Source organism: Triplophysa rosa, linkage group LG24, assembly GCF_024868665.1.
Source record: "Triplophysa rosa linkage group LG24, Trosa_1v2, whole genome shotgun sequence".
NCBI lineage: Eukaryota > Metazoa > Chordata > Actinopteri > Cypriniformes > Nemacheilidae > Triplophysa > Triplophysa rosa.
The window spans coordinates 13,339,895-13,363,645 of NC_079913.1; the positions used below are offsets into that span (position 1 = coordinate 13,339,895).

General features: G+C 37.8%; 1 protein-coding gene and 1 long non-coding RNA gene across 5 annotated transcripts; one reads left to right on the forward strand and one right to left on the reverse strand.

Annotated features, from left to right (window-relative positions):
* Positions 1-6,031: 6,031 nt before the first annotated feature.
* On the forward strand, positions 6,032-13,870 carry LOC130547999 (uncharacterized). 4 transcript variants are annotated; one of them, XR_008961961.1, is made up of 4 exons: positions 6,907-7,081; positions 9,254-9,534; positions 9,888-9,994; positions 13,699-13,870. It is a non-coding gene; the product is annotated as an uncharacterized LOC130547999 (long non-coding RNA). The 4 variants fall into 4 exon arrangements; XR_008961962.1 differs by lacking the exon at positions 6,907-7,081 and adding an exon at positions 6,032-6,314 and having other exon boundaries at positions 9,435-9,994; XR_008961959.1 differs by having other exon boundaries at positions 9,254-9,994.
* A 2,585-nt stretch (positions 13,871-16,455) lies between these two features.
* On the reverse strand, positions 16,456-20,981 carry si:ch211-244b2.4 (uncharacterized protein LOC541512 homolog). Its single transcript, XM_057324438.1, has 10 exons — positions 20,892-20,981; positions 19,883-19,992; positions 19,545-19,767; positions 19,323-19,467; positions 19,012-19,147; positions 18,616-18,736; positions 18,427-18,508; positions 17,805-17,904; positions 17,549-17,654; positions 16,456-17,461 (listed from the first exon to the last, which is right to left on the reverse strand). Exons 1-10 carry the CDS (start codon positions 20,923-20,925, stop codon positions 17,406-17,408), a joined length of 1,113 nt encoding a protein of 370 aa, XP_057180421.1. The 5' UTR covers positions 20,926-20,981; the 3' UTR covers positions 16,456-17,405.
* Positions 20,982-23,751: the final 2,770 nt, after the last annotated feature.

The window sequence follows — 23,751 nt, forward strand, 5'->3', positions numbered from 1 at the left end:
GGACCGCGCCATCTATCAGTTTCAAACGATCCCCAAATCCAGCGTCATATCCACCGTTTATATAACATCCATCACTGAAATGCCGTATACAAACAAACACACCTCAACTTCTCTCACTATCGCAAGAGTAACGAGCTGCAGCTGCAGGCCCACAGCGCAGCCAATCATGATAAGCGGGTCTTACTTTCGCTCGTCGGTTGTCGCGTGGGCGGGCTATTTCTTTCGCCATTTTTAGTGTTGTTCTAATTTCATTCGCTTCTTCAAGTGGGGACTGTATTAATGAACTAATGTAGTGAATAGTGAATGAGGGTATAGGGGGCTATTTCGGACACAGTCCTTGTCTTCATGTTGAGTGAGTGCGCGTTAACGCAGAAGTTGTGTCACAAATGACACTATACACCAGAGCCATAGAAAAACAGAGTTGCGAAACACTTTAATCTCGCCGCCGTGTGGTCATATGGTTCATGGAGCTCTCAATAGTTCCACACTGTCAGTCTAGTTGAATGGGTTTAAGCGGGACAGACAGTGAAAGCAGCTGTATTTGAAGCTATTGCAGTCAGAAAGTCATTTTATTATACAATTTATACAGGGAAAGGGTAGAAAACATTCATTTAATGAGCAGCCTTCATAGAAAATCATTCGACCACACATTAAAACACAAGAAAGCCATTTTTTCAAAAAACATACTTATAATTAAAAACCAGTTTGACAGAAATGTATTTGATCAACTTACAAGTTGTTGTTTTGTGCTGGTTTAAGTATCATATATTTGTTGATACTGTAGCACAATGAATGTTTATGTAATAATCTAGTAATAATCTTGTGATTTTTGTTTTCTGAGAAGGCCCCTAGTGAAAGTAAGAAGGGAGAAATGGAGCAGTTCTTCCAGAAGGACAGCATGGTGCGACAGAGCCAGGTACACCTTTGTAGTGTATTTCGGGGAAACTATGAGTTTAACCACAGTAACACACGTATAATTAATTGTGATTAACCATTAACTATTCTATACACTTTACCTGATGCAGCAGAATTAATAATAGCGACAGACTAAATGTACTCATCCAGCGAGTGATCAGCAGATCGTATATCAACTCTAAGAAATGTTACTTTCCTGGCCTTGGAAAAACAATATTCTTACTGTAGTACAGTACCACTTCAGAAATCTTAACGAAATCGAGCAGTTTAAGTGACGTTGATATGTGATAAATAAACACAGAAACGATTCGAGCGTGGTTACAAATGCGGTTTTATTTACTACACTAAAAGGGAAATAAAACCAACTAACTAACAAAGACCAAACACTAACAAACAGACATGAAACGTAAAAGCAGTAAAGAATGAAAGAAATAGACAAAGCAAAGAGTGGCATAAACCATCTGCATAAACCATCAAGGACAATCTCCTTATTTAAAAGGGGCAAAGCTTAAGCGCAGCTATTTAGAAATAGATCAGATACTTGCATTGGCTTCCTGGTTGTGCTGGGACAAGTTCTGGTGCACCCGCGTGCAAAAGGTTTCAGAGTCCTGATGAGTTCAAAGCGAGAGGGTGAGTCCGTCGGATTCTTTCTTAGAGCCGGATTGGCTGACGAAGGTAGAACGAACTTAGCCGAAGCAAACTGCCGGAAGAAGCTGTCTCCGAGGAGAGAGACAGGTCTCGAGAGGGTGCACGAACACGAGCGAGCGCGAACACACAGAAGCGAGCACACATGAGCGAGCGCTGTTTCCTTCGTGCACAGATGTTATAACCCCGGGGCGTCACGGAGATTGGAGCAGGATAGTCTTAGAATAAACTAAAATGAGTACATTACTGTGCTATACACCATATTCTAGAAATGAAGAGGGAAACATTTAGATATGAAACATGAAAGGATTATAATTACATTGACCTGTAGTTTGTACAAGAATGTAAATATACACAGAATACCACTAAGCACACATGCCTTTGAGGTTATAGGTGAAGGAGAATAACATGGGGACAAGCATACACTGCGTTCCAAATTATTATGCAAATGATATCTTTCTCTGGTTTTCCTAATTTGTCGATGCAAATGACAGTCAGTATAATTTTCAAGTAATCAACAGTTAGGGTACATTTGGAATTTTATTGAACAAACCTCCCACTGACAACAGTATTTATTTAAAAAATGAAAAACTCAAAATGCACTGTTCCAAATTATTATGCACAACAGAGTTTGAAAACATTTCATAGGTTGTAAAAAACTGAAAATGGTCATTTGTTGAATTTGCAGCATTAGGAGGTCATATTTACTGAAATCAAAAGCTATTTCAATCAAAAACATCCTAACAGGGCAAGTTACATGTTAACATAGGACCCCTTCTTTGATATCACCTTCACAATTCTTGCATCCATTGAACTTGTGAGTTTTTGGATAGTTTCTGATTGAATTTCTTTGCAGGATGTCAGAATAGCCTCCCAGAGCTGCTGTTTTGATGCTAACTGCCTCCCACCATCATAGATCTTTCGCTTGAGGATGCTCCAAAGGTTCTCAATAGGGTTGAGGTCAGGGGAGGATGGTGGCCACACCATGAGTTTCTCTCCTTTTATGCCCATAGCAGCCAATGACACAGAGGTATTCTTTGCAGCATGAGATGGTGCATTGTCATGCATGAAGATGATTTTGCTACGGAAGGCATGGTTCTTCTTTTTGTACCATGGAAGAAAGTGCTCAGTCAGAAACTCTACATACCTTGCAGAGTTCATTTTCACACCTTCAGGGACCCTAAAGGGGCCCACCAGCTGTCTCCCCATGATTCCAGCCCAAAACATGACTCCGCCACCTCCTTGCTGACGTCGCAGCCTTGTTGGGACATGGTGGCCATCCACCAACCATCCACTACTCCATCCATCTGGACCATCCAGGGTTGCACGGCACTCATCAGTAAACAAGACTGTTTGAAAATTAGTCTTCATGTATGTGTGGGCCCACTGCAACCGTTTCTGCTTGTGAGCATTGGTTAGGGGTGGCCGAATAGTAGGTTTATGCACAACTGCAAGCATCTGGAGGATCCTACACCTTGAGGTTTTCGGGACTCCCGAGGCACCAGCAGCTTCAAATACCTGTTTGCTGCTTTGCAATGGCATTTTTGCAGCTGCTCTCTTAATCCGATGAATTTGTCTGGAAGAAACCTTCCTCATTCTGCCTTTATCTGCACGAACCCTTCTGTGCTCTGAATCAGCCACAAATCTCTTCACAGTACGATGATCTCGCTTAAGTTTTCGTGAAATATCTAATGTTTTCATACCTTGTCCAAGACATTGCACTATTTGACGCTTTTCGGCAGCAGACAGATCCTTTTTCTTTCCCATATTGCTTGAAACCTGTGGCCTGCTTAATAATGTGGAACGTCCTTCTTAAGTAGTTTTCCTTTAATTGGGCTCACCTGGCAAACTACTTATCACAGGTGTCTGAGATTGATCGGCTCAGAGGTTGTGTAAGCGATGTGGTCAGGCCTGGCGTGCTGCATCTCTAGAAGGCTGGAAACGGTACCATGACCCCAACATCACTGAAGGTCAACACACGCTCAAGTAAGTCTTATTTATGTCTGTTATGTGACAATTTTGTTTAGTTGGACAGTGGAGAAAGTCTGAATAGCAACAGAAGCCAAAGTGAGGATGGTAAATAAACTTTATCTATAATTATTGTGGTGTGTTGCATTTCTAATCTTTTTTTGCAAATGTTTCATTTTGACAGAGGGTTGTCGAGGCAACCAAGGAGTACTATCATGCAATTCAGAGCGCGGTCATCAGATGACTCTGCTGCGGTTTGTGTCTGCCTGTGATGTCCTTCCCTCTGTTAACCGTACTGCAGTGTACCGAACGCACCAGGAGAGTCTGCGTCTCGCTGACATCATACAGTAGCATCTGACCAACACAAACTATACGAGGTCTGACTTGAAAATTCAGGAAAATTCTTTAAAATTACAGTTTTAGTTTTTACATAATAAAAGCTTTGTGGTTAAAGCGATACTTCAGCCATGAATCACAATTTCTACCGTTTTGAACTAAAAGGATATGTGGTATTATAAATCCGACTACATTATTCTTCAAGAAGAAAGTCATATTCACTTAGGATGCCTTGAGGGTGAATAAAACGTGGGGAAATTTTGATTTAAGGCTTACGATCACTGATGTCCAGTTCTGCATCCGAACTTCCTTTTGTCCTTCAGGTTTTCTCTAAAGAGGAGCTGCAGAAGTTTCTCCAGAAGATGAGGGAATCCTCACTGCTCCTGCTGGATAAAGGGCTAGATCCACTTGGATATGAAATACAGCCCTAGACAGTGTGTGTGGTTTTTTCTTGTGATTCTGTTGTCCACAATCCCGTTTGGGGAAAAACCTGTATTTTGTAATCTAATAAAAAATGTGTGTTGTTTAGAAACAATGTGTGGTTTGGTTAATGCTACCAGACGGCTGTTTTAGATATGTTTCTGTAAGTCGGTCTTGTCAGGTTTTAAAGACAACTTGTGTTTTTCTGAATATTCATGTAAAAGATGCTGGTAAGATACTCTTTCATGTAAAAGATTGATGGCCCTGCTTGTCATCTTGCAAGAGAAAAGATATTCAAATCTGGGTCAGTGTTTGAATTGAAATAATTATATATAAAATATATTTAATACTGTAGTGTATATAATATCTGTAGGATAACGTAAATTGTATGAAAATATTATTAGTACTATGAGTTTTACTGCAATTTATTTATTCCAGGCCTTTACTCTTGACAATATAACTGGTGTTTGTGCTTTTTTGTCTTGTTTTCACATCTTGATTCGGAAAGTAGTAGATAGGAAAGTCTGACATACATCTTAAAATCGCTCTGGACGATGAAGCATTTGACTGGTTGTTGGTGGACATCAAGGCGCTCAGCTGTGTTCCTCCACTTCAGTCTGTTCAATCCAAGAGCCAGGGATCCATGGGCCAGGTTCTCGGGCTCTTGCGGACTAAGGTTAATCTTAAAAACCCTCTGGACAATGAAGCTTTGACCTGATCGTGGTGGACATCACGGTGCTCCTGTAAATGTAGGTACGTGTTTTAGGTGATACTCAGATGACAACATGCGTCGTTTTGTAATTCGACAACATCTATTTATTTTTTAATACTAACAGTGTTAATTAAAAATAATACAAATGAATAAATCGAACATTTTATGAGCAATGTAAACTGTTCAAGACGCTAGATAAAAATGTATAAGAAGTAAAGTGATGCGTTTGCTGAGAAAATACTTTCTGTATCTATATTGTTTACAAAAGCAGCTTTTAAAGCCCGGATCAATAAAAAGTCTAAGCTTAGAAAAATTCAGACTCAAATTCATTCTTATGCCATTTTTATTTGCATATGTACAATTATTTACAATGAACAGCTTTGACATGTTCATCAAGGCTTCATGTTTGTCTTGTTCTGCCATAGATCCGTTTGTCTGGAAAAACACAAACATGAGTGGTTACACACTAAAACAAGCACAAACTTTATATTTAACGCAACATTACAACTGTATCCGCTAAAGCACGACCTCATAGCATAGATTCATGCATTGCTATATTTTAACAGCAGAATTCCAACACTTACAATGTCTGCGTGTTGTCTGTCCATTCGTGTTGCTCCAGCTGGTGGGGCAGCTCAGGCTTCTGGATGTCAAACATCTATTTAATGTCATCCAGAACCAGCGCCCCCACATGGATGGTGACTGATGTGAAGACTCACCCAGGCTGTTACAGTAAAGACAAAGATGCGTAAGCACTTGTTTAATTCAACTCAAACTGTGAATGATCCAAAGTTTCATAAAGAGATTTCTACCTGTTGAGCTTCTGTTTTGACGGGAGCTGTTGCACCGTCAGGCAGAATTTCAGGAATCTGAGATACTGCAGGAAACAAGAGAAAAGACAGTCGTATGAAGCAATACAAGCTCTCTAAGAGCGTTTGTTTGTCTTGGATATATTCAATCTAAAGTGATAATCCGAGAGAAACATTACGAAAGTCTGATTAATAAAACATGACTCTACTCACAGTGAGCGATAACTTCAGCATCATCACTGGGTGCAGGCAGGGCGAGCAGTCGCATGGGACGCAACACATCCAACTCTGCTTGACTTGCCTGCACACACCAACATACATCACTCTATTATTTTAATACTATTCCTAACTTGTATTCTGTAATCTCGTCATTCAGGATGTGGAAGTGAGATCAGATACTGACCCATTATTCCAGAAGCACCTGAGACCAGCAGGCGCGGAGGCTGAGTATGAACAGCATCCAGCAGGACGACAGGCATCTGTGGGCGGAGACTCTCACCTGTAGACAGGTAAAGATGTACATCCTCTATAAATCCTTCGGAGTGAATAATAATGTGAATATGAAGGGCTGACGAAGCATCATTTACAGAATGAGAAAGATATAAAGAGGCCACTGACCCTGAGCAAGGACGCACGCTGCTGTCTGGGCAGATTACACACGTACAGACTCACCCCCTGTTTAACAGACAAGATCCAGTCGGTTACACAAGAACATTTCAACATTCACTAAAGATTTGTTAAGTGATAAAAGGGTTTGGATACCGGGTAGTGCCTCTCATTGTCCTGAGCCATGACCTTCGGCTCAACGTGACGCTCTTCAAAGGTTTTAAAGTGGCCAATGGACCTTTCAAACACAAACCAAATGAGCTCAACTCTATACGATTAGACAAGACAAAGTACAAGAAGTACAACCGAGATCCACTTACACTAGCTGGTCGTCCAACAACGTGCCATCGTGCGATGACTTGATGTTGGTGGAGCCGTGTTCAGTCGTGTTCCTCCACTGCTGTCTGTCCACTCCATGGGCCAGGTTCTCTGACTGTGAATTAGGCTACATCTTAAAATCGCTCTGGACGACAAAGCGTTTGACTGGTTGTTGGTGGACATCAAGGCACTCAGCTGTGCTCCTCCACTGCTGTCTGTTCAATCCAAGAGCCAGGGATCCATGGGCCAGGTTCTCAGGCTCTTGCGAAGTAAGGTACATCCTAAAATCCCTCTGGACGATGAAGCGTTTGACCTGATCTTGGTGGACATCACGGTGCTCCTGTAAATGTAGGTGTGTGGTCTCGGAATCGCTCTGGACGATGAAGCTTTTGACTTGCTGGTGGTGGACATCACATTTACATTTAGTCATTTAGCAGACTCTTTTATCCAAAGCGACTTACAGATGAGATAAACAATGGAAGCAATTGGAACAACATAAGGACAACAAAAAGCATAAGTGCAAAAAAGAAAATTGGTCTCATATAGCCTATCACAGTATAACGTTACAGAGCTAAGTTTTTATTGTTGTTGAAAGAGTAGGAAAGAGATAGAAGTCAGAACTGATCAGTCAGGTGTTGACGGAAGAGATGTGCTTTCAGGCGGTTCTTAAAGATGGCTACAGAATCTGCTGATCTTGTAGCAGCGGGCAGATCATTCCATAAATGTGGAACCGATCCCGAGAAGGTGCGTGAGAGAGATTTTTTACCTTTTTGGGATGGCACCACAAGACGTAGTTCGTTTGCAGAGCGTAGGGATCTGGCGGGTATATAAGTCTGCATTAGCGAGCGACATCAAGGTACTCCTCCGTGTTGCTCCACTGCTGTCTGTCCAATCCATGGGCTCTTCAATATCACAGCCGAGGTTGGGCACAGGAGCTGGAAACGATGACTTCCCGCACGTCTGCTGCCGCTCGACCTTCGCCTCCAAGTGCATGTTTTCGGTCTCGGGCTCAGCACAAAGCTTCGAGCGGCCCAAAGACACGCTGTACGCTCTCTTCCTCTTACCCATTTTCAGTTTCAGCAAGAAAAACAAAGTACAAAGAACCAGAGAAAAGCAAAACGCCGCCATCTCGTAGCTACTCTCACAACCTTCGTCGCGTCTTTTCAGTGAGTAATTCCCTGATGTCATAATGGTGTTTATCAAACGTTCAGATCTGGTCCTAGATTCTGATTGGCTGAGCAGAGTTCTAAAGAGCATTATAAAACGGTCACTTCTGGTGCTTGATTCTGATTGGTTGAGCAGTGTTCTAAGCCCGCTTGGCGTCCTGCCACAGCGCCCTTAGCTGTTATAAAATGCACTGAAACCCACTGCTGCTTGGGGCTTATTGCTTTCTTTTAGATTCTTATCGATCACAGCCAATGAGAGCATGTCTTGCCATTTTATGTGTGTGAAGACAAATTTGAAGCTTTGCCTTTTTATTCTTCAGTTGTTCGGATGGCAATAACGTTTATGTTGTTCGACAGGAACATGTTAATTGATCTTACTATATAAAAAAAAAATTAAAATTACCAAAAAAAAAAAAAAAAAAAAAAAATAAAAGGACAGATAAAAAAAAAAAATTTAAAAAAAATAAATAAAAAAATAAAAAAGAAAAAATTAAAAAAAAAAAAATAAAAAAAAAAGAACCAAAGAAAAAATTTAAATAAAAAAATTAATAAAAAAGAAAACAAAAAAAAAAAAAAAAACAAAAATTAATTTTTTAAAATGAAAAAAAATATTTTATAAAAAAAAAAAAAAAAAAGAAAAAGCTTTTAAAGACCCATAAAATCCACTGGAAGTCTTAAATAAAAAAGAAATGCCGTAGAGATTTTCTCTGCTAAATGTAGCCTGCATAAAAAATCTCTTTTTGGTTTAATAAAATCACAGGTTTTTCTGGATTTGTTAATCCATTCACATATTGTTCAAATACAATTGAAGACGTGCAAATTATATAGAACTCTTATGCTTGAGTTAGCCTAATGTGTTTTATGTTTCGTTTCATTTATTTTATGTTGACGACAAAGGGTCGCTTACAGCATCATTTAGTCGCGACGAAATACGTTATATTTATTAGCTAATTAACATATATGTTACATACATAATGTTTTGCATAAGACCTACACTGTGGCCAAATTGGACCCCAAGTGAAATGTGACCAAATAATATCACGCTCGTATTCGTGGTTGTCCTCCGGTTTTTTAATAATAATAATAATAATAAAAACTCTCAGATTCAGTACATTATTCATTCATTTATTTTTGGCTCTCTTTTTATTCATTTAAGCAATACTTATGTATAATACCCTGTCAATTCTACAGAGCATTATAGGTTTTCTATAAAAGGCACAAAAATAGGCTATTTAAATGTTTTATGTCAATAATTACTTTTAGTTTATATAAACTTTCCTGCTGTGATTTGTGAGAATATTTAAGAACAAAGGTTTTTGCAAATAAACATTTGTTCTTAAGCGTTTTCATTCCAGCAGATGGCAGTAGCAGTGACGTGACGTGACGTGACGTGACTTAACGTTGCGTGTTACCACTGCGTATTGAGCGTCGTTTTTCATTACGAACATTTTCTCCCACGAGTCTCTCTGACCCTCAAAAAGCATCCTGCTTGTTTTGAGTTTCTGTGACTTTGTTGTATTTACTAATCTGTCTCTGCAGAACAACACTATACCAACAGGCCAAGGCCATGACAACACCCGTGATTCCAGACGGTGTACTACAAATTAAGACGTTCTCCACAAAGATCAAACTTACACTAGTAAGTGCAGATTCGTTTTGTATCAGACCATAATGCTTATTAAACCAAAGGTAATTGAAATGTACGAAGCTGCGCAACTTTTTAACTAAAGCTTTTATATATGTACTAAAATAATGTTTGTTAACATTATTGTTATAAAGTTTATATAACTCCTGTTTTGTTGAATATTACGTCATGACTTGCTTTTCTAGCATTCACATGGCATGTGCACATCATGAACTATGCTATAAATTCACGTGCTGATAAAAGAAAGTCTTGGTTGAATGCAGATTTGTATTTGCAAGATTATGAGTCACTTTGTGACAGTTGCTGTAGTTTTCACTTTTGTATGCGGTTGTTTTTCTTATAAACAGGTAGCAATCACTCTGGAGTTATACTGAACTCTTATGATGTAAAGTTTAATCTGCTGGGGATGGTCTTTGCCACACTAGGGGTCTTTGTCACATCAATGTATCAAGTGGTAAATCATCTGGTATTTACACAGTCAACCCAGGGACCCTCAAGCATATCTGATAAAAAAACATTAAAGATCGGGTAACACACGCAGTTTCTGCCAATCTCATATTAATCTTGGGTAACGATACAGTAGTATTGCATACGTCGTATCTTCGAAGAGTATTTAGTTTGATCAAATTAATAAACGAGAGATACAGCTGTACGATTATTTCTGGAAAAAGACGAGCTGCTGGAGGAACTACGGCACGAGCACACAATACATCATCGCATTAATCCCTTTGTGTTTTTTTACATTATGCACGTACAGTACGCGCCGATTGCCAACAAAACACAGACATATGACTTAGTTTCACTTACCACGTGGAGTTCATGTCTTTTAGCACTGGGACCGCGCCATCTATCAGTTTCAAACGATCCCCAAATCCAGCGTCATATCCACCGTTTATATAACATCCATCACTGAAACGCCATATACAAACAAACACACCTCAACTTCTCTCACTATAGCAAGAGTAACGAGCTGCAGCTGCAGGCCCACAGCGCAGCCAATCATGATAAGCGGGTCTTACTTTCGCTCGTCGCGTGGGCGGGCTATTTCTTTCGCCATTTTTAGTGGTGTTCTAATTTCATTCGCTTCTTCAAGTGGACTGTATTAATGAACTAATGTAGTGAATAGTGAATGAGGGTATAGGGGGCTATTTCGGACACAGTCCTTGTCTTCATGTTGAGTGAGTGCGCGTTAACGCAGAAGTTGTGTCACAAATGACACTATACACCAGAGCCATAGAAAAACAGAGTTGCGAAACACTTTAATCTCGCCGCCGTGTGGTCATATGGTTCATGGAGCTCTCAATAGTTCCACACTGTCAGTCTAGTTGAATGGGTTTAAGCGGGACAGACAGTGAAAGCAGCTGTATTTGAAGCTATTGCAGTCAGAAAGTCATTTTATTATACAATTTATACAGGGAAAGGGTAGAAAACATTCATTTAATGAGCAGCCTTCATAGAAAATCATTCGACCACACATTAAAACACAAGAAAGCCATTTTTTCAAAAAACATACTTATAATTAAAAACCAGTTTGACAGAAATGTATTTGATCAACTTACAAGTTGTTGTTTTGTGCTGGTTTAAGTATCATATATTTGTTGATACTGTAGCACAATGAATGTTTATGTAATAATCTAGTAATAATCTTGTGATTTTTGTTTTCTGAGAAGGCCCCTAGTGAAAGTAAGAAGGGAGAAATGGAGCAGTTCTTCCAGAAGGACAGCATGGTGCGACAGAGCCAGGTACACCTTTGTAGTGTATTTCGGGGAAACTATGAGTTTAACCACAGTAACACACGTATAATTAATTGTGATTAACCATTAACTATTCTATACACTTTACCTGATGCAGCAGAATTAATAATAGCGACAGACTAAATGTACTCATCCAGCGAGTGATCAGCAGATCGTATATCAACTCTAAGAAATGTTACTTTCCTGGCCTTGGAAAAACAATATTCTTACTGTAGTACAGTACCACTTCAGAAATCTTAACGAAATCGAGCAGTTTAAGTGACGTTGATATGTGATAAATAAACACAGAAACGATTCGAGCGTGGTTACAAATGCGGTTTTATTTACTACACTAAAAGGGAAATAAAACCAACTAACTAACAAAGACCAAACACTAACAAACAGACATGAAACGTAAAAGCAGTAAAGAATGAAAGAAATAGACAAAGCAAAGAGTGGCATAAACCATCTGCATAAACCATCAAGGACAATCTCCTTATTTAAAAGGGGCAAAGCTTAAGCGCAGCTATTTAGAAATAGATCAGATACTTGCATTGGCTTCCTGGTTGTGCTGGGACAAGTTCTGGTGCGCGTGCAAAAGGTTTCAGAGTCCTGATGAGTTCAAAGCGAGCGGGTGAGCCCGTCGGATTCTTTCTTAGAGCCGGATTGGCTGACGAAGGTAGAACGAACTTAGCCGAAGCAAACTGCCGGAAGAAGCTGTCTCCGAGGAGAGAGACAGGTCTCGAGAGGGTGCACGAACACGAGCGAGCGCGAACACACAGAAGCGAGCACACACGAGCGAGCGCTGTTTCCTTCGTGCACAGATGTTATAACCCCGGGGGCGTCACGGAGATTGGAGCAGGAGTAGTCTTAGAATAAACTAAAATGAGTACATTACTGTGCTATACACCATATTCTGAGAAATGAAGAGGGAAACATTTAGATATGAAACATGAAAGGATTATAATTACATTGACCTGTAGTTTGTACAAGAATGTAAATATACACAGAATACCACTAAGCACACATGCCTTTGAGGTTATAGGTGAAGGAGAATAACATGGGGACAAGCATACACTGCGTTCCAAATTATTATGCAAATGATATCTTTCTCTGGTTTTCCTAATTTGTCGATGCAAATGACAGTCAGTATAATTTTCAAGTAATCAACAGTTAGGGTACATTTGGAATTTTATTGAACAAACCTCCCACTGACAACAGTATTTATTTAAAAAATGAAAAACTCAAAATGCACTGTTCCAAATTATTATGCACAACAGAGTTTGAAAACATTTCATAGGTTGTAAAAAACTGAAAATGGTCATTTGTTGAATTTGCAGCATTAGGAGGTCATATTTACTGAAATCAAAAGCTATTTCAATCAAAAACATCCTAACAGGGCAAGTTACATGTTAACATAGGACCCCTTCTTTGATATNTATTCATAGAAGAAAACATTTTGTGAGCCCTTAAAAGTTTGAAAGAAGTACTGTATTTCTCTCTCATCGTGCGTGTGTGTGCGTGTGCGTGTTTGTTGGCTCAGAGGTTGTGTAAGCGATGTGGTCAGGCCTGGCGTGCTGCATCTCTAGAAGGCTGGAAACGGTACCATGACCCCAACATCACTGAAGGTCAACACACGCTCAAGTAAGACTTATTTATGTCTGCTATGTGACATTTTTGTTTAGTTGGACAGTGGAGAAAGTCTTTGAATAGCAACAGAAGCCAAAGTGAGGCTGGTAAATAAACTTTATCTATAATTATTGTGGTGTGTTGCATTTCTAATCTTTTTTTGCAAATGTTTTATTTTGACAGAGGGTTGTCGAGGCAACCAAGGAGTACTATCATGCAATTCAGAGCGCGGTCATCAGATGACTCTGCAGCAGTGTTTGTGTCTGCCTATGATGTCCTTCCCTCTGTTAACCGTACTGCAGCGTACCGAACGCCACCAGGAGAGTCTGCGTCTCGCTGACATCATACAGTAGCATCTGACCAACACAAACTATACGAGATCTGACTTGAAAATTCTTTATTGGTTTAACATTGTTTCTCTTAATAAGCTGTTGATAGTGTCTTTTCTAAATGGTCAAAGTGAAAAAAGTCTTGCATACTAAAGCATCTGATGTTTTTTGCAGCATGATTTTGCTAAAACCAGCCACTTAGACAGGAAGATTCTGTAAAATTACAGTTTTAGTTTTTACTAATAAAAGCTTTGTGGTTAAAGCGATACTTCAGCCATGAATCAAAATGTCTACCGCTTGGAAGTGAAAGGATGTGGTATTATAAATCCGACTACATTATTCTTCAAGAAGAAAGTCATATTCACTTAGGATGCCTTGAGGGTGAATAAAACGTGGGGAAATTTTGATTTAAGGCTTACGATCACTGATGTCCAGTTCTGCATCCGAACTTCCTTTTTGTCCTTCAGGTTTCCTCTAAAGAGGAGCTGCAGAAGTTTCTCCAGAAGATGAGGGAATCCTCACTGCTCCTGCTGGATAAAGGGCTAGATCCACTTGGATATGAAATACAGCCCTAGACAGTGTGTGGTTTGACAGTGTGTGGTTTTTTTTCTTGTGATTCTGTTGTCCACAATGCCTTTTGGGGAAAAACCTGTATTTTGTAATTTAATAAAAAATGTGTTTAGGAACAATGTGTGGTGTGGTTAATGCCACCAGACGGCTGTTTTAGATCTGTTTCTGTAAGTCGGTCTGTCAGGTTTTAAAGACAACTTGTGTTTTTCTGAATATTCATCTGAAAGATTGCTTGTCATCGTCCTGCTTGTTATCTTGCAGCAGTAAGGTCAGTATTTGAATTGAAGTAATTATATATAAAATGTATTTAATACTGTAGTGTGTATACGTATATAATATCTGTAGGATAAAGTAAATTGTATAAAAATATTATTAGTACTATGTGTTTTACTGCAATTTATTTATTCCAGGCTTTTACTCTTGACGATATACAGTAACTGGTGTTTGTGCTTTTTTGTCTTGTTTTCACATCTTGATTCGGAAAGTAGTAGATGGGAAAGTCTGACATGCTTTATGCACATTATAATTTTTTAATTGAATGGCTGAATGCAGTTGGAGGGAGGGGGATGCAAATTTTGTCAATCTTTTTAGGGAACTTTTCACATGCTGCTTCACTATGGGATTCCTTTTGTGCCAATAAAAATGAACGCAAACTTTTAAAATACGAACAAAAATGTACAATGAGAAAGAAAAAAAAACTGATAATGAGAACAATAAACTCAATTGCAAGAATGTGACATGATTTTCAAATAAAATGCTATGTTTCTTAACTTTCTAAGATTCGTTTTTGCAAATAATACTTTTGAATTCGCTGCTACATTTTTCATTTGCGCTTTCCGAGTTTTCGTTTACGCTTCTCAATTTTTCGTTCGCCTTTCTGGCACAAATCTCACGTGTAGGCAGGATTTATGGCCGCTTTACGTTGATTGGCTAGTGATTTTTTGATTGATAGGTCCCTGACAAGGAAGTCGATACTGAAGACAGTGCAGCGGATTAGAGGCAGTGTTGCCAGATTGGGCGGATTCCCGCCCAATTGGGCGGTTTTGAATTTGATTGTGCGTGTAATAATTGGCTTGGGCGGGTGGACAAAATTTGGGCGGATTTGGGATCAGTTTGGCGGGTTTGAAACATGTACATTGTATAGGCTTATTATTTAACAAAACCCAAGTGTGCGTGTACTCCATCCAATTAGTAATCGTGACGTTTCTAAACACGCCCACTGACGAGGTCGCTGGCTAGCCCGCGGCTTTTAGCCAATCACGAGTGATAGTTTTCCACCGCCAAAGTTTTGCAACCGCCTAAAAATCAAACCACGCGCTCTCAGCAAACAGGAGAGCGCAAATGATTGATTAAATATTAATCATTCATTTGGGGCGGTTTTGTGTGCGTTTGGGCGGGTTTTGGACCGTTTTTGGGCTGGAAACCTTCAACTCTATCTGGCAACACTGATTAGAGGGCTCTCACTAAATCCTTGGTGATTAGAGAGCAATCTGTTTGCGGTTTTCTGTATTGTATTGTTTTAGTGTTTGTACTTAAATTACTTTCTTATTTTGTTAGTATATTAGCAGGGTTGCCAACTTTCACGCACTTAAAAGTAGGACACGCTTCCAGGCTCTATCACGCCATAACAATCTTAAAATCCCTCTGGACGATGAACAGGACGATGCTCCTGTAAATGTAGGTACGTGATTTAGGTGATACGGAGATGATAACATACGTCATACGTCGTTTTGTAATTATACAAAATCTATTTATTTTTTAATACTAATCGTGTTAGTTAAAAATAATATAAATGAGAAATAGCTTTAGTAATAAATTATTAACAAATGAATAATATAGTGTTGCTAATAATATTAGTGTTGCTAATATAGTGTAGTGTTATAGTTATAAGCCCCATAGTGTTGTTGCTTTGTTTGGAGTCTGATAAAAATGAAGATTCTTTTAACATAAATGTTTTCTTATGCGTGACCAAAAAAATCACAATACTAAAATAAAGCATCGTACAGTAAAAACTAAAATGATCAAATTAAAATTATTTTCAAATGATCAAATTATTTTTTGGCCTAAAAACGAGCAGCAGAACTAATACGTAGTGACGTAGGCTTCATTGAACGCTTTCTCCCAAACTGTGCATGGCCCACAACATAACCATATGATTAATTTATTATTTATATTCATTTATTATTCATCTAATTTATTAATTTGTTGATTTTTTATTACTAAAACTAGTTCTTAGACTCTTTGTTTTTAATGCAATTTTTAATGTTTAAAGAATTAGGCCAATTTCCAAATTCTACACAAAATGATGATACGGAGGGATTTACAGATTTATATTTCTTAACTTTTATTAATACATTGTTATTTAATTTTCAGCTTTTTAATTGCATTATTTAGTGTTGTTTCAACTTATTTACCTCTGTGAGTTTAATATTTTCACAGGTTCTTTGATGACATCGTTCATAGGTTGTTTGCACATGACGTCACGTTTTAGTGTGTCATTGAAGGCAGGAGGATGAATCCTCTGTAGAAAACATTTTCTTCGCACTTGAAGTTAGTTTCTTAAGCTAAAGAATTTTTCATAAATAATTGTTAAAATAAATAATGTTTAAAGTGTGCAAAGAAAAGTAAAAAATTGATTAGACAAGATTTTTGAACATGAAAATTTATTTTTATAACCATAACCCTAAGGCATATAGGATGTGTTGTAATGCACAAAGCCTTACATAATAAGGTTCACACCCCTGAGTTAAACAAAGTTCAGTTTGTAAAATCTAAAAACCCAGTAAAAATGCTTTTAAACAACTGATTGTCACATGATTGCCTTCAGGACATTGTTCACAGAGCACTCTTTCATTGCATAGATAATAAAGTCTCTGTAAGGTGTCACTTAAGATTCAACTTTTTTTCTAAAACAGCTTAGGAAAACCTCACCTGACAACAAATGAGAGAGAAAAAATACAAATGAGCAAAAGGTCTCCCTTGCTCTGCATGTAGCCTCTTTATTGTCTAAAAGTCTAAATCTTAATATAAAACAACATATTACCTATTCAAATTATTATGTCCAACCCTATAAAGACTAGAGATCTTCTGTTATTTTTCCTAAGTGGATTTTTACAGTGTTAATCTGTGTATCCCCTAAATTTTGTATGGGTCATTTATTAAGCACTATTGTGGACATGCTGATGCTAAGAAACAACCCCATTAAGTATGTGTACATAGAAAATAAAGTTGTATGACTGGGAAGAGAAATCAACAAAATGAACAGAAAGGTGTAAACACTGAATCTCCGGCAGTTTACAACAGGCAGATGATTTAAAAACTGTATAAATGGTAGGCAAATGTTCATCTGGATTAGTAAACATATGATTGAAAAAGAATATTATTATTCTTTATACACAAATTACACGGAAATAAAAAATGTGTACGTTTGTTTCAAGTCCACATCATATTAATTAATCATATGTTACACATAATAATAATAGCAACTATTATTTGTAATCATAACTGCATAATAATTCAAAGTTTTCAACACAGTTATTCTAAAAAAAAATCATAACCCCGTCCACCCTAAATTCAATAAACTTGATGTTCGGATGCATCATTGTTAAGTGCGCTGGATCTTGCGTTTGGCATTTGTTCTGTTGTTCACTTGATTCATCCCTGATTAAAAAAAAGTCAAAATGTTAAAATACCCAAAGGTCATGTTGTACCCTTGTATTTCTGAAACGTTCTTGTTAGCAGACATACTTGAAAAATTCAGTGTGTAATTGTCATCATTAATAGTGAAGGTCATTGTGTTTTGTTGCTTTTGGTAACACTTCTCGATGTCATCACTTGAGACTGAACATCCTCCCTATTCAAAACCCATAGCAGAAAATGTCAAACAAGATAATCAGCCATTTTAAGTGCCCTACAGACATGAATACAATTTGTCCACACCTATTACTCTATGTCATTTAGTTACTATAAAAAGCATTATGTACTTTCAAAGAATACATTTTACCGTGTTTTTGAAGGTGTGCCATTTACCCTTCCTCCCTTCAAACTGCCACACTGGTGTTTTATTTACAGGAGCCATCAACTTCTTGAAAACGGAGGTTAATCTGTTAAGTGACACATACTGGTGAATGGTATCAAATGACTATACTCCTACTGTTTTAATGTTTATTGATTGTGATTTCAGTGTAAATTGTTTCATGATGTACAGTATAGGTAATGGCTGTTGTAAACCCTAATGTTGTAACTTTTGCCTCCTTTTAGCTATCTCTGTTCACAGGTTAAATATGTGACACTATCACTGAAAGAAAATTCTGTAAAAAACGCACATTTTCTGGCAGTTGGGGCGGCAGAAATATACCGTATACCGTATAACCGTTTTTATCCTGTAAAATGGCATGTTTTTCTTGTAAATTTGCAGTCTTTTCTGTAATTTGATAGTTTTTTATCATATTTCGAACATGTTAAAAATCTGCAAATAAAAAAAAACGTAATTTTACAGAATTTTAACATGTAATTTTACTTTTCAACCTAAAGAATTTACCTCTTTCATTTCACATCACTTTAAAAGTCAGGTTTTGGAATCCAAATGAATACAAACAGTGTTAAGTAAATGAGGTAAAACTCACACTCCAGTTTGAGACGGTTCATATTTAGGACGCCTCCTAACCCGTCTTTTAAGGTCTGTAGATACATTTTTCTGATACATTCCTGGAAACAGATAAACACATGAATGTGACCACTCCTGTTTAAAAAAATGAAACCTGCTAAGCATCTTAATAATTTAATTTTCAGGCATGTGTTAGTTTCAATCAAACCTTTAAAGCTAATCTCATATGTGTGGGAGTCGATGGGGAACTGAACAGAACCCTGCAGGTTTTTTTGATATTCCTTCTCCAGTTTTGAACTCTGAATCAGACTGGCTTTGCCCTTTGAACCCTGAACAGACACACCCAGATGTTCATTCAGTATTCGATAGATAGATCATTACGTTCATTCTAGGGAATACGTGATTCTGATTGGTCAGTTGCAACATTTTAAAGTCTGGTTGTCCTTGATTAAACCAATAAAAATCCAGCTACTGCAAGTAATTGTTACTTGTCTAATGTATCACTTCGCTGTCTCTTTTCTTATCCCAACATAAACAAAATACCTATTAGGTGGTAAAAAAGTATTTTGTGTCTGAATATTTACTCAATGTGGCAAGCACATACCTTCTCTCCATACTGATACCATCCATGGTCACCACGGTAATACCACAGCCACTCTGTCTGTTTCGATCCTTTACGTCTGACTTTAATATTCCTTTTTTTAAGAACTCTCATCTTGGTGAAATCAATCGAGATAGCTCTATAATGTGAGACAGAGAAAGTATATCATGTATTTCTATTAAAGAGGAGTTTAAACACAATGATCACAATTGAGTTTTTTCTGTAGCAATAAATAGTTTGCCATATTTTGGAACAGTTTTGTAGGAATAAACGTACAAAACATTTTACCATTTAATTATGGACAATAAACATACCCAGCGCGGGTGTTATAGATCCTGATTCCTTTGGTGTTGGGTCGTGAAAACTGAGCCTCCAGTATGTGATCATTGGCAATGTCCTCCCAGCCATCTCCTAAATCCAACTGCCATCTGTAGGGTCTGCCATCGTCTTCATCACTGTCTGTAAGTGTTAAAAAATGCTTAATAAAAAACAAACGGTTAGTAAAGCACTATACACTAACATCAATGCAAACATACCTTCAGATGAGGGACTACTCTTTCTTCTATGCCGTCCACCATAGCTTTTCCTCTCTCTACGTTCATTTGGTCCACGTGATGCATGTGATCTAGGATTGTGGTTTAGTCTGCATCCAGCACCATAGCGGCACGAGTCATTCACGTAGTACTTGCATATGTGCTCATTTTGACACTTGTCTCCATACCGGCAGTGACCATCATTGTAATACCTACAAATGTTACGCTTGAACAAATAGCACCATGGTTAGTATTTATTGAGACAACATTCTAGGGCATTTGAAATTTGTTTACTCATCTTCTATTTTTTAGCTTGTTTTTAAAAACACAGAGACATTTACTTTGGCAGTTCTATCGCTAGAGTTGGAGTCCGAGCTGTGACATGAGCCTGAATCTGAGGCAGTCTCAGAGTTGGAGTCACTGAATTCTGATGCATTCTCATATAAGTTTTCTAGAAATTAAAAGTTCATTACATTAGTTCTGAACTAAAATCAGAGGAATTTATAATCAATATGTGATTTATAAAAATGAATTTGAGCAACAAACTAAAAAAAAAATGTATAAGGGTCACTGAAAAACATCCTTACAGGTATAGTTCACCCAATAATAAAAATTCTTTCATCATTTATTCACCCGCATAAATTTCATTCCTCTGCAGAAAACAAAAGGAGATATTTTGAAGAACGCTGGTACCAAACAACACTGGCTCCCATTGACTTCCATTGTATGGAGGCAAAACCACTGAGACATTTCTCAAAATATCTTCTTTTCTTATATACTTTTCTCTTCTTTTCATATATAGTGTTCATATACACTTTTCAACAACATATAGTTTTTAACGACAAGCCGGTCAATAAATGATGAAATGTTTATTTTTGGGAGAACTATCAGTTCAAGATGGCTAGTGAGTTTCATTATTGGTTTCGATTTTGTTCATAAACTACTTTATCTAAAACCCTATAATGCACGTTAACATATATGTTATGGGATATTACTTTGTAATTTAAACTCTAGAAGGTACTTTATGCTTTTACCAAAACGTATTATTCCCAAATCAGTGTCAAAACAGCAGACTGTGACAACATGCCCCGCTTTGACTTACGTGTATGCGCATGTAGATAATTTGACTTAAGTACAATGTTTAGCAATTGATGGTTTTAGAAATATATTTAAAAACGAAGACGATGACAGACAGATAATAAACATGATGAACCTTGCTAAGAGTGACACACCGGTGGTCAATGGAGACATCCTAACCTACCTGTAACTTAGCTACTATTAGCCTACTGAAACCACTGTGTGGTTTTATGCAATTTTGCTTGTTTGATAACTTAAAAATATGAAACTCACCCGAATCCTCTTGATGGTTCGAAGCCATGTTCATAAATGAGACACCCTATTTTACTTTCAGTTTCAATTACTCACATATACTTACAGGATCGTGTATAGGCTACTTACATAAATAGACGCTGCTTAGATCATTTCGGTTTGTCAAAATATTTTTTTCCGGTGCATGATTTATTTATTTCACCAGCCAAAACAATGCCCTTAATACATTACATTAATACAATTAATCGATTTTTATTACAAATACGACATTGTGGAGCTCTGGCGCCATCTGACGGTTATTAAAAAAGGAAACTTAAAGGGATTTCACCCAATGTTGCCAGATAGAGTTGAAGGTTTCCAGCCCAAAAACGGTCCAAAACCCGCCCAAACGCACACAAAACCACCCAAAATAACTGATTAATATTTGGTTAAATTTGATCAATATTTTGGTATTTTAAATGCCACAATTAATGTACCATGCTATGGCCAGCGACATACATCAGCAGCAACGGAACCACAGTGACGTTCACATCTATGGCCCATGGCACCGCCCTCACAACACACAAAATGCACTTTTACAGTGTAGATTTAGTTTAAAGATCATTCACATACACAATTCGTTAATAACGAGTTCAACAATATGTATTGAGATTATATTTTATACTTCAAATATTATTATTTTAACTATTATTATTACTACATTTTACTCATTATAAACAGGTGTAAGTAAGAGCGAGACAGACAGAGGGAGATCTTAAGCCTACCTTTAAATGCAGAACACTAACAGGGTGTCGGTTGTAACTTGACAGGATGCTGAAGAACACAGCTGAACGCAACTTTTCAGAATCACTTCGGCATATTGACTGTTTATATTTCCCGCTGAGTGCTGGCTGCTTCTTTTTAGGCGGTTGCAAAACTTTGGCGGTGGCAAACTATCACTCGTGATTGGCTAAAAGCCGCGGGCTAGCCTGCGACCTCGTCAGTGGGCGTGTTTAGTAACGTCACGATTACTAATTGGATGGAGTACACGCACACTTGGGTTTTGTTAAATAATAAGCCTATACAATGTACATGTTTCAAACCCGCCAAACTGATCCCAAATCCGTCCAAATTTTGTCCACCCGCCCAAGCCAATTATTACCCGCACAATCAAATTTAAAACCGCCCAATCTGGCAACACTGGTTTCACCCAAATATGAAAATTCTGCAGAACACAAAAGTAGATATTTTGAAGAACGTTGGTAACCGAACAACGGCGGTACCCTTTGACTTGCGTTGGTCTCTCCATTGTTCGGTTACCAACATTCTTGAAAATATCTTCTTGTGTGTGTTCTAATAGAGTTTCTTTTTTATACACAGCTATAATATAAAGATGGTAAAATAGTTAGAGTTAACAAATTTCACACCTATTTCACACCTGTATTCATTGTTTTGCAGAAGTTGTTTGTTATCTGACCAGGTACCAAATTAGGCCAAGTGACTTTTTATGTTATACAGCATGACTAAAAAAACCTTGTTGCTCATTCTCTCCTTTGCTTACTCCAGCTTTAATCCTCCTAGTAGCGTGGCCTGGTAAACGGTACTGTTTAGCGTGTTGACAAAATGTTTATATGCTCCCCTACTTGTAAGTCGCTTAAGCGTCTGCCACATGAATAAATGTAAATGAATAAAAATGTGCACACTTTCCGTAGTTCCGTAAGAAAAATATGTTGAAAGGCCTAATAGCATTAGAACAGTATATTGCAAAATAAATCATTGAGCTCTTGAATTCTTGAGTCACACGATTAATTGACCTCGTATGCTAATATGTAATACTGAATTAACAATAGTGCTGCTGATGCAACAGACCACTAGATGGGGACAGTAACAGTCAAATCCCCCCGCAGTCATCCCTTTTGCTAATGAAAGGCACTAAAACCATGGACTTAACTGAAAGATCTATAATCATGCATTTGACAAAAAAGTCATGAACAACAAACAATTGTAGGTAGTTTATTATGGAAGTTTTTGCATTTCTCACATTTTTCTGGTTATGTTGTACAGGAAATAAGACTCACTGCAGTCAGCGCTTTTTTCCCTTCCTTCCTTCCTTCCTTCCTTCCTTCCTTCCTTCCTTCCTTCCTTCCTTCCTTCCTTCCTTCCTTCCTTCCTTCCTTCCGCTAGCCCAGCGGTCGACAACCCGTGGCTCTTCTGCCACCCACATGTGGCTCTTGTGTCAACCCCCCCCCAGCTTCCTGCAGTCTCTCTAAGGCCCTGTTTATGCCTGGCATTTAAGATGCGTTTTGGTCGCTCGGATCACAAGTGGACGAAAGAGGCACATATAGCCTATTTAATGTTTAATATTATGTTATATTAATATATATATTTTCATATTATATACCCGTTACACCTGCTGCTTTAATCCGTCTATTTTGTCCACTTTTGACCTCTTCTGTCCTGATTTCTTCAAGATTTCACGCTTTTAATTCAGTTCATTTTACACCGTTTTTAGTATTTTACATTTATTTTACAATACAATTTATTGAATTGTTACAATTATCTTTTGAAACTTAGGGTCCATGTCCAGAACTCTTTGCAAAAGGGTCTTTGTACCACTGGTAGAAGAAACATCTTTAATAAGAAGCATACAGTGTTTTGTTATGTAATTTAAAGACAGTTCATCTGCAGTGAATGAGGTCATAGTCATTAAGTCTTTCAATACACACTGACTCATCGTACAGTACATTCTTAAACTGATGAACAATTCTTCCGAAATTTCCCAGTCATTCATCCTTTATGCCTTTAGGCCACCATGGCCGCAAACATCAGAATAAAAAAAATCGGTAGCTGTGATTACACAGTATAGGCATTGTCTGTTTTCAGCAGATTGGTCAAAGAACTA

Bases quoted from the DNA above. Each gene is read 5' to 3' on its own strand.
- si:ch211-244b2.4 (XM_057324438.1), bottom strand. From the start codon at position 20,925: ATGAACATGGCTTCGAACCATCAAGAGGATTCGG. The intron at 18,737-19,011 runs GTATGTGCTTGC...GTGTCTGTTCAG, and splicing joins GGTATCAGTATGGAGAGAAG to GGTTCAAAGGGCAAAGCCAG. The intron at 17,905-18,426 runs GTGAGTTTTACC...GTCACTTAACAG, and splicing joins GAACCGTCTCAAACTGGAGT to ATTAACCTCCGTTTTCAAGA.